Here is a 12,164-nt window from a genome sequence, read left to right on the forward strand (position 1 = left end):
CAGTAACCTACACTTCTTCCCCGGAGTTGTCTGTGCTTTCTCATCTCACAGGCAATCTGGGCCTGTAGACGTCCGGATGACAGATTCCAGTCCCGGACCTTCTAGCTTCAATGTTTATTTTCTATGTGCTTCTCTCTCTCTCCTATTCTTCCTCTCTCTCCCCTCTACCCCAACCGGTCGAGGCAGATGGCCGCCCACTTTGAGCCTGGTTCTGCCTGAGGTTTCTTCCTGTTAAAAGGGAGTTTTTTCTTGCCATTGTCGCTAAATGCTTGCTCATGTGGGAATGTTGGGTCTCTTTATAAATTAAAACTTGAAGAGTACGGTTTAGAACCTGCTCTATGTGTAAAGTGCCTTGAGATAACTTTGTTGTGATTTGGCGCTATACAAATAAAGATTGATTGATGATTGATATGTTTACATAAAATTAAGCATAAAAAACAGTGGACTTTGAATTGGGTTTATTTCTAAAGGTCAAGAATGAACTTTCAAGCTTAACTTTAAGATAACACAGACAAGTCTTAAAAGTGCAATGGGTTACATCATTACAGCTACTGAGCTTGCATGTCAACCCTTTTTGCTGATGAAGATCATGTTCTGGGGGAAAAGTAGTAGAACTTGAGATATGTTTATTTTTTAAATAATTAATATTTTGGGGGGCATTTTATGCTTTAGTTTAATAGGGAACACTAGAGAGATGACAGAGAGGAAATAAAGGGAGAGAGAAGGGGAATAACATACAACAGAAGTTTACAGCCTGATGCAAACTGAGAATGTTACAGCTTATAATCAGAGCTTCAACCTCTAGGCCAGCAGTATGACCAGCAGAATTGTTTTGTTAAATTTTGTAGAATGTTTCTTAACAATTACTAATTGATTTACAATAAAAACAACAGCCTAATAGCATTTACAAATTTAAAACTTATTTCAAATTTCAAATTTCAAATATAAAACTGCTCTAGATAAAAAGAAGCTTGATAAAACTATGAGAAAGCCTTCAAATCACTGTGACTAAAGTGGGTTGTTTCAGCAGCAATGACACTGACTTGGTTACAGTGATTTATAGAATATGCTAAAAACAAACAAAAAAACCCCCCTAAACTCTCAACTAAACGTTTCTAAAACAAAACTCCCAACAAACTATAAAAAGATATGTGTAAGACAGGTCTTATTCCATGATATTAATCAACGTTGACATGTGAAATTATGGTTCCTCTGTAGTCACACCCATAGTCCCTGTGTGACTCACAATAACAACCAGAAAGGGGAAACCTGTTTTATCCACTTCCTTAAGGCCACAGGTCATGACCACACACATTTGCAATGCACACCCATGACACATTGCTGCCACACACAGTCCTGCCCGCTGTGATATGAACTATCTGTTAGATGGGAGTATCCTTGGCTATATATACACTCACACCTGCTCTTGTAATAGTAGCAAGTGCTTAGAAGAAGAATATGCTCTCTCACTACCATCCATCATGAGGGGGCCAGTTCATCAGCACATACACTGAGTGACTAAAAAAAAAAAACAAGTGCAATATAATGCAATGTAACCCTAATATACCCTGCTATGTTGTTGTATTGACTTACGACGGCGCAATCAAGAGGACCGGATCTACTACTGGGGACAGATTATGCTCTGTGTAATTTTTTGTGGGATTGTAGCAACCTAATTTAAAATCTGACTACTTTTCAACCATAATAAATGATTAAATACAAATAAAAGGTGAAATAGAGAAGAAATAAAAGATAAAGCATCCAGAATTATACTGTTTATAATGTGGAGTAGGCTTTGAAACTGCATTTGGACCATCATTTGGGGAAATAACAAATGGGATGCATTTAAGTATTATATTGGATGATATTGAAAGTTGGTTGTATTATGTCCGCCTCTTTTACTGGAGCCAAATATGAGAAATGCCAATCGAACAACACAACGATCCAAAGCCTCAAACATGACACCAAAATCAAATTATGAATTTCGTACAGTTGGGTGTTTTGGATTGAATTACAATCTACTCAAGTTTCTATTTTTCTGATCATTTAGTTTCCTCTTGATCTATATTTAGATCTGTGATTAGATTAACGGGGAGTAAATAACAAATAGCATGAACTTTAAGAAAAAGAGACTCCAATTGGTTGCTACAGCGTGAACCAAATATGTGACAGTGTTTAGAAAGAAAACAAAAACACTCTCTGTCCCTCCACATAAATTCCAAGAACATCCCACACAATATGTTATGAGCAATTTTAGCTGCATACATTTGCTATTATGGGCAATTTGTTCTGTTACATGCTTTTCAAATAAAGCTATTAAAGAGAAGGAGCACCTTAAAATAGTTAAGAAATAATATTTGCCTGTGTTCTCCAGAATGCATTCAGTAACTTCTTCTAAAAATACATCTCTTCCTTTACCTTAAGAGTACACTCCAATACAGTAAGCACACAACCACACACAAGTTACAGCAGACAAGCATATTGCATAATGTGAGCTAGACAATCTAGCAGCATTTTAACATGGGGATTAGGAGGAACTCTAAGAGGCGAACAACAGGGTGGGATGGACTAATCTGCTGACAGGTACCACGAATGAGAATGTGAGGCTAGAAAGTCTATTCGCAGCACAAGCACATTAATGTTGTTAGTGGGTGACGAACGGAATGTACATCACAAAAGTAATAAATAAAATGATCAACCTCAGCCACATCCATTTCATCATCAAAGGCAATCAGCTGGAAGAGAAAAAGTATAGGAGGCAGAGAGTTAGTAGAGCTAGATTAGTGAGTTAAAGCTTGGTCGCAAGCACACGCACACACACACACGCACGCACTCACTCACGCACTCACACACTCACACAGGCGAAAGCATGTCAAGTTAGTGAAAACTGTTAAAGGACAACATGCTAAAGCCCAAAGCCAGATCAAATTTGGCCATGTCGGCACAATGATTAATAATAGTAAAAACACCTTCCCACATTCATGTTTCATTGTTTCACAACCCTGAAATTACAGATGCTGGTTTAACATTGATGAGCAGAAAAAGATTATAATGTTAAAATAAATGATTGCAAGAATTTACTTCCTTTAATTCAATATAAATTAGAGAAATATAAGGTTGCACATATTCCTTCATACCATCTGTCAAACAACAATGCAACTGTATACAGTGTTTCCCATATTAAAAACGGAGCCCTGTAAATCTTATCTTTTTCGCCTTGTTCAAAAGTGCCTTTCTTACAGGGAACCTCGACAGCAAACCTTTTTTGGTTTTGGCTTACTGTCATCACAAGGACTAACATGTAGAAGGTTCATTTTAGAGCGGACTGAATCCATAATGCCAGACAGGCTGAATGGATGCAGAAAACAATAGCCTGATCTATATAGTCACAGCAACAATTCTAGATTCTAGGTTACATACTAGTAAGACCACCTTTTTTGCTTTTATATTAATTGAAGTGGACTGTGCTCACTGAAGTGTGCTCTTGGATTAACGACTGTTATGTGGTTTAAAGGGTTAAATGCAGATGTGAAAGGCTTTGTAGACCCAAAACAGTCACTTTGTATGCAGATGACAGAGTTGTAGTCTCTGGACCAGAAGAAAAACTTTGCAATATTAACACTTGTGGATAAAACAACAGTCTAAGCATTAGACCTAAGCATTAGTGGTTTGTTTGCTTGTTTCACACACACACTCATCTGTACAGGAGTCGTGGTCAACCCGCAGGAGCCACGAGTGAAATGATAATGATATAATCCCTGACTGGCTTCCCACCTGAAAATTATGTTTGTTATCATGTCTGGCTGAAGTGGAAGCACCACTGGTGGAAAACTGAACATGGGTCTCTGCAGTGATTACTAAGTGTTTTATTAACCTGTAAAACTCGACCTGATCAAACATGTTGCAACAGGTGCAATCAGGCTTTGGTTTCTGACGAAAAGTATATTTATAGCCGCTGCTCCCTTGAAATCCCCATTTACCTTGTCCTCATATAGATGCACAGATATTATTTGGGTGCAGTTAAATATATACATTCAATATGTATTTTTTAGTTAGGAATATGTCCTTATTTGTGAATGTATCCTTTTTATTTTCTTCGGTTGTATTTTTGTACATCCCCTCTGTGGTTTGTGTTCTGTTCTATTTATTTATTTATTTGGTCAACAAACAGTTTAGTTTAGATTCAGTGTTTATCATATAAATGCATTGTGATCTAGCAAACACGCCAAAAGTATTTCCTTTTTAATAAAACATACAATTTTTAAAAATACTTTGAAACCTGCAGTGTTTATATCCATAGCAGTCTTCTTTTTCCTCACCTTTTGTTGGCACATTGTTACCTTTCTTGCTGAGTTACTGCCAGAAACTATACATCAGTGAGACAACATAAAATCACTGTTAGGATTGTGTGTTGAGCTGACGCTTCTTTATGCGCATGCATGAGTTACAAACACAATGCAGTTACAAAATCTCTACCATATTACCATATTACCAGCCACTGAATCCAAAGTAAAATTAAATATATTTCATCAGAAGTTAAATTAAAATTGTGGGTTGAATTTGTTTCATCCTGTTAAGCACAAGTGCTGATTTAGCCTCACACAGGAAAAACAAGCTGACAGAGCTGAAGCGATCAATTAGAGATTAGTACAAGACGTCAGTAGCAGTCAATGGCGGATTTGAGCTGGAGCATGCATGTTGTTAATAGTGTTAATCATGTTGATTCATTACTCAGATCTTTTGGGCTTAGTGTTTGATAAGGTATTTTGGGAAGAAAGCAATGAGGGAATCTGTTTGTTATTAAGAATATGCCTGTGTGCACCAAATATAACTTGGAGAATTGACAAATTGCCTTGGCTGCAGTCATTGACACCATCACTGATGCATGTTATACAGCTATACAGGCTCCAAAGGTAACCAAGGACAGCTTAGCATTTTGTATAATTTTTACCTTTGTACCTTATGTCATCTAGTAATTTTGACGCAGAAGAACTGTACTCTGAGTTGTCAGAAAGTGTTTTTTCACATGTGGGTGAATCTTGGACAGGACCACAGGTAGATGATGATGAAGAAAAAGGAACAGTGTAAGTACATACCTTCTCCCCATAGCCACGGTCTTTTGTCATCATTTCCCTCAGTGTTTGCAGTACTTTGATGCACAGACGCTCCTCATTCTCTTCCAGCAACTGCTTAGTGTGTTTAATCAGTCTGATCAGGAGAAGAGAAGAAGGGTGAAAGAGAAAAAGGGTGAGCACATAAAATTGGATCGATAAAATCGGCAATCATCCAACTACTTAACCCCAACACTGAGCAAAGTGACACACAATAAATGATCTTGGATGATTTTAATCCTAAAGTGATTGGCCTTCGAGACCAAAACAATAGATCTGGACAAACAGCATAGTCTTGTTTTGCATGTCTTGAACATCACCAGCACATGTGTTTTTGAACTCTCAGACACCAACACAGAGCCTAGAGATTCCCAAGAGCTAGTAAGGGTTAACACACTTTCCCGCAACCTACTGTACTCCACAATTGCAGCCATAAGTAGTAGGATAATCCCTGCGACAACAACGGCTCCATGTGTCCCGCCAGGTTCTCTTTAATCCTATCTCAGTTCTTATCAGGCATAATGTAACACCAAACTAGTGTGTGTGTGTGTGTGTGTGTGTGTGTGTGTGTGTGTGTGTGTGTGTGTGTGTGTGTGTGTGTGTGTGTGTGTGTGTGTGTGTGTGTGTGTGTGTGTTTGTGTATGTATGTATGTATGTATGTATGTATGTATGTATGTATGTGTGTGTGTGTGTGTACGTATGTGTGTACTTAAGTGCATGTGTACATATCGTGAGAAAAAAAAAAAGTCTAAAGGATTGTTTCGGTCAAATGTATGATTATTTTTTATCTTGTTAAAATAAGTCCTCCTATTGCATAGAAGCATATCAATGTCAATTGTTTAATTAATCTTAATAGTACATATATAATAATGAATAAATACTGTAAAGTAAGTCTAGGTTTAGACTTGCTTTGATATGAATCCACCACTTTCACATTTCTTGCGGGCTTCTGTGTTCTCGGGGAAGAGCAGCTCTGGACGATGCAGGACATCCACGAGCACCGAGAGCTCAGCTTGGACCAGCGGCCGAAGGCGGTCCTCCAGTGCTGACACTATGTCCTGCAAAGCATAGAGACATACAACCAGAGGTAAGAAATGACACTGAACTGTGGTTTTACTGTAAAAGACTTGAGCATGTTTTGTGACGGACATTGTTCACGGATGGTAATCATAGTGGATGTAATCTCCACATTTACACTCAAAATCAGTCTTGAAAATTTATTACTCCTTACGTTTTTAGTCAGATATAAATAAACCAATTTCTTATAACATCTTTAAATACTTTACATTTGATTTTCACTTACTGACTGACAAAATAGCCTTAATAAGTCAACTTTAGAAATGACTCAAATCATATATTTTAATACAAGAGATATTCTTACAGTTTAAATCAGGTATATATGGGTCAATGACGTATAAGGATTTTCAACAACTCAATTTTAAATAATAAAAACAAGCATATCTAATGCAGTAGTTCAAACATTCAGAATGTTGTGTACCTGACAATTCATATTACAATTTGAAAGTGATTTTAGTGGGGGTTTTTCAAGATTAATTGGCACAGGCCTGAAAAAAAAGTCATTTGGTGCGACCATGATTCATCTTGAAATGTCTTATCTAAATAAAAGATCATCATTTACAAAGATTTAAAAAAAAAAATGCAAATACTTTGTTTCCAAACACTTTATATTACTGAAAACTTGTAAAAAAAGATGTGAAGCGTGTTAAGTAAATTAATTTATTTCAAGATGAATCGTGGTCGCACCACATGACTCTTTTTAAAGGCCAGTGCCAATTAATCTTGAAAAACCCCATTAAAATCACTTAATTTCAAATGTATAATATGGATCTTCAGGTACACAACATTCTGAATGTTTGAACTACTGCATTAGATATGCTTGTTTTTATTATTCTACAATTGAGTTGTTCTAAATCCTTATACGTCATTGACACATATTTATTCATTCAGAGATTCAGATTAGTTGACTCATATTATTCAACAGGAATTCACATTTCACCCAAAAATATTCAGCTTTGGCAAACTTTCAAATATGCGCATGACTGATTTGTGAGATAATGTAAGAGACACAGAAGTTCACATATCCAGTTCACTAAGCACTAAAAAAGAAACCATATGTAATGATGCACCACCCCATCCAACTTCTCTATGAACTTCCTGCCACGTCTGGCATTACTACAGTGTGGGCTGTTTGGTGGGTGGTAGAAGGAAAGAGCTATTAGACGTGAAGGTGATACATACACTCTGAGAAATTCTATTCCCTTTAAAAAAAAAAAAAACTGGGAGGAGTATATTTTGGGAGGTGCTTTACCATGAGATTACTGGAATGGGACAGTGAATATTCCTAAACATAGCTGGGAAAATGTATGACAAAAATATGACTAGTTTGGTCTTTGAATAGGAACAGGTTTTTATTTGTTGAAATGCTATCAATCTTTCAGCCAACCATTAAACGGAGATAACACTTCCAACCAAAACGGGTCAGAGACTTTTCAGAGTTCCACTGAATACTGAGTCATGTTTTACAAGAAATTTGGGTGTAACGGTTTAGCTTATTACTCAAACAGGATGCAATTAGCAACCACTTCTTCAGTATTTTGCTTGGCACGCACTTATCATGAGTGTTATATCACCTTTAGCATATCAATACAACCTTTTCCAATTATTAATAATGACATTGACAGGGAGTTTGGATCGGTCTAATGTGGTCCCACACACAACTTTTAGTGCTGTTGCAGCACTTGTAGCACCCCTTATTAGCAAATATAGATAGTCTTGTAGAAGTATGTAGAAGTAATTTAGGTCTATTATTTCTAGCCCAGGGAGGACATGGACTTGGACTCCTTTCTCTGTCTAAGAGGAAAAACATGTGGCTACTTGATAAGAGCTCAGACCATCAGGTAGGGAAACATTGGGAAAACGTTTGCTTTTAAATACCTTAATGTTTTCAGAACATAAAATAATTAGAGCAGCCTGCTTGCAGCATATAATATCCGTAAGTACTGTTTTATTTAATTTACACTTTAGTTAGTGTGGGGTTTTTTTGTTTTAATGGGGTTGTGTTATTTTCCATGGCTGAAAAATGTCACAGATACTATAATGTCTACAACAAAATGAACAAATAAAAACATTCATCATTTGCTTGGCTTGACTTTTCCCATTAGCACAATTAGAGTTTAAGCAGTAAAGAATGATGAAACCTCTACATTTTATATTGACAGTTCAAATTGAACTTGCCACCGACCTGTAGCCTCTCAATGATGTTTCTGTAGTCTTTGGAGGTAGTCATGCCGGAGTCCCGTCTGGGGTTGGTGCTCTTAGCCGATAGTCTCCAGTTAAGGATGCTCTTCTGCACGACATTATTGGACTTGACAAACAAGTTGTTGACCTGACTGTCCAGGTCCACTGGGATGGCAATGGCTCTGCTCTTGGCTAGGAAGATTTAAAAATATAGACATTTAGATGTTAGATATTTCTGTTTGATGCTTTGAATATGTGCTAAAATGCCTTTTCTAATATTAAAACAAAAATAAGCTTCAAGAAAGGTTGGTGGTCTGTGTTCTTACCCACGTCTGAGAGTACTTTAATACAAGCCTCTACTGAGGCTTTCTGAACAGGGTTAAGCCAGTTACAGTGGTATACCCTGAACACTCCCTGTAGCAGTTGTACAAACACCGGCTGACGAGTCTGTGAGACAAACATATATGGAAAAACATAATGAGGGAGGATAAAGAAAGAAAGGAAAACACAAACTGTACAGGATAGGTGGTGGTGAGAAACTGTGGGTGAGAATTTAACAACACAGTGACTATTGTGTTCCCTCACTATGTTGTATTCGTAACCCATTGTGCTAGACACCTTAATGTAAGGATACTAATGCCCCTATGGTGGAAGGGTCTAAAACTTTGGGTGAAGAGGGCCAGCTGTTTACAATCATTTGCACTCCCAACACAAAATACTATACCAGTGTTTAACAGAGTACAACTGATTTCTACCCCCACGATGAAAGAGCAATCTACCAGCTGGCCAAAGCTCTAGGGTACAATAAATACCTCCGTTATCTTTCCAAGAATGGCGGCCTGTTGCAAGAGAAAGAGGGTTGTGATATCATCATGTATCGGTAAACCTCAATATTAGGAATTCTTAGCATTTGGTTACTTTAAAAAAATGAACTACTTCTACTGGAGCCAGCTTAAAACAAAACAAAAGACAGGAGAAAAAACAGGATGTCAAGAGGGAAACTTAATGCAACATCAAACCACAAAGTTACTGTATGCTGTATTTGGCAATCAGTCTAGGGAGGGTAGTGGTCATGATTTATTAGGAAAGTCTTGGGTGACCAGACACCAACACACCAAGGTCTTAGAAAAAGGGACCATGTTGCATGAATGCATCATCTGCACCATATCCCAGCAAAACCTTGTGCAACACACCCACAGATCTGGATACAACAGAGTCTGTGTGCTGACTAAGCTATGAAAATGTGAAAAGCCACACTGAAACTTCTTAACAATCAGAATCTGTTGATAATGAACACACCCAAAGGTTGGGTAACAAAATATGGGGGAGAGTTACTAGTACTTACATACATATGACGAGCCATCTATGCAGAGGAAAAAATGTCATATTTTATACTGTATATATAATATATATATATATATATATACACAGTACATATGTGTTTATATGTGTATCCTCAGTTTCAAAGAATTAAACTTTCTAAAAATCAGGCGTGATTTACAGGTTTTAAATGCCAGACTACAGACTATACAGTATTAGACTTCTAGTATGTTGTTTTTAGAATGCTTTATTGCGTAGTCAAGATTACCTGCAGGCTAGTGCTCTGGTCAGAGAAAGGAGAGCTGAAGAAACATGTGACAATGCTCATGACTGTCTCAGTTACATAACGCTCCAGCATGGTATCCGCATGCTTCCTGTCACTGGTGTTGTTGCACACCTAGGCAAGGAGAGAAAAGATATTAGCATGACGCACAACCACTGGATCACACATCTTGCACATGGGCAACAGGTAGCATATGTTCACTACATGTTGTGTTGAAATAATTGCTCAAACCCCTGACATAATGCAAAGCACAATAGCATCTCCATTTAGTGATCACACTCTGAGATGTAAAATACGTGCTTGCTTACCCTACAAATGTCCACCAGGAAGTTCTCAAACAGCTTCCACATGTGGTTGGATGTATAAATCTCCTTCATCTCCACCTCTGTGTCAACATAGCAGTGGTTCAGGAAGTTGATATAGGCAACCTTCACCTATAGGATGCAAGAAGAGAAACATAAACATTTAGTACACAGAAACTAGATCACAAAGACTTTCTTTAAACATGCCGCTTGGTATGTCGCAATGTGTCTTTTTTAAAGAATTTTAATTATAGGGTCAGTAGAACTTATTAAACTATAAAATACATATGAAGTGGCATTTAATACTTATGTGGTACACCAGCCTGGTTCAAGGTTGGACCCCCTTCTGTCTTAGGACAGTCTCAATCTTTAGACATGACATGCATTCAACCATGCAATGGAAATCTTTCTTAGAGGTTTTTGCCCATGTTGACTCAATGACAACATGATTGATATATGATTCATGTTGACTTTTGGCCTTACATTCATAGTGCCACACCTGGAGAATGCGGAGGACACTATGGTAAACTGAAACTTTGGTTATGACACCAATAATAGTCATAAAATAAGGGCATGATGACAAAGACATGACAATCATATGGTATATACAGTATATGTATTTGATTAACAAACATTTTCATGATGATCAGATCGAGATTCATCTTCTTGGGTGTGTATGTAAATCAACTCAAAAAGGTTTTAAGGGGAACTCCATTGATTCTACACATCAACGCCTGTTGTCAGGGCTTAGAGTGTACCTCTGCATTTGAAAAAAAAAAGGTCTATAAAGATGATAAATTGCATCAAGTGATATCAGTTAAATATCAGCAATAAAATTATTTGAGTAACAGTTGATCAGTTTTTCTAACCTTATTTCTAATCCCCATCAGTATGTTTCAGTACACAACATATCAGAATACTTACATATTTCACTTCAATATAATTGAATAAAACTCATTACTCATACCTCAGGGATACAGTCTTCATGGGTGACGACACGCACAATATCATCCAGGGGCAACAGGGAGTTACACTTGATCTCAGTGTAGACGTTCTTGCCCTCTGTGCAGACAGCAAGCAGTTCTACCAGGTGGATGTGATACATTAGAGGGCTGTTTTCATCCATACGATCCCGCTCTGAACGCATCATTTGGACTAGTGTTTGGAAGGAAGCACGGTCGTTGTAGAAGACCAGGACGTCCTCGCCCGAGTTCACAAGCTGAGTGGGAAAGAGTCACAGTGTTAGTATATTAGTATCACAACTCTTTACACTGATATTAAACACATCATTCTTCTTTCATTAAAATCACTATCTCCTCTGTAGTAGATATCACTAGCACTACTAATTTCTTTTGTCTGGACCGACCTCAGCCATGACAATGTCCTGACACTTCTTGATGAACTTGTTCTCAGCCTTCACAATGGTCTGCAGGAACTTGAGATACTGGACATGTCGACCATGAGTCTCAGTACAGTGGACGAAGTGTTGAACCACACGCTCGTTGATCTCACTGCACAGTTGGAAGTTATTCATGAAGATGTGCTGCATGGTGACTGCCTCTAGAATCTAGGAGAGCAGAAAAGATGAGAAGAGGACCAACACATCAATGGGAGCTACACAAAAAAACACTTTCTCTGATGGTGATAAACTTCATATCTGTTTTACCAAAACACTGTATTTTGGAAATTGAACTCTTTTTAGGAATCAATCCTTATGAGTGAGAGATCTGTGTACTACTCACCCCTGGATTAAGAAACAAGTTGATGTGCTTGTGGAGAAGAGTCTGATTTGGTTGGTTTCCTGCACAGAAATTCTGCAGAAACTCATGAGCAAGTTTCATGATTTCCTGCATTCGGACATCCTCGCCCTATTACAGATAACACAGCGTC

General features: G+C 37.7%; 1 protein-coding gene across 2 annotated transcripts in view; it reads right to left on the bottom strand.

Annotated features, from left to right (window-relative positions):
* itpr1b (inositol 1,4,5-trisphosphate receptor, type 1b) overlaps positions 1-12,164 on the bottom strand; it is an 83,493-nt gene that overhangs the window by 44,913 nt on the left and 26,416 nt on the right. For both annotated transcript variants that reach the window (XM_062442113.1, XM_062442122.1), the window contains 9 exons: positions 12,017-12,142; positions 11,641-11,841; positions 11,242-11,493; positions 10,281-10,406; positions 9,958-10,086; positions 8,696-8,816; positions 8,374-8,561; positions 6,021-6,169; positions 5,097-5,208 (listed from right to left, as the gene is read on the bottom strand). In XM_062442113.1, the coding sequence (XP_062298097.1) occupies positions 5,097-5,208; positions 6,021-6,169; positions 8,374-8,561; positions 8,696-8,816; positions 9,958-10,086; positions 10,281-10,406; positions 11,242-11,493; positions 11,641-11,841; positions 12,017-12,142 (1,404 nt within the window). The remainder of the gene's footprint in view (positions 1-5,096; positions 5,209-6,020; positions 6,170-8,373; positions 8,562-8,695; positions 8,817-9,957; positions 10,087-10,280; positions 10,407-11,241; positions 11,494-11,640; positions 11,842-12,016; positions 12,143-12,164) is intronic.

Source organism: Scomber scombrus, chromosome 3 (genome assembly GCF_963691925.1).
Source record: "Scomber scombrus chromosome 3, fScoSco1.1, whole genome shotgun sequence".
NCBI lineage: Eukaryota > Metazoa > Chordata > Actinopteri > Scombriformes > Scombridae > Scomber > Scomber scombrus.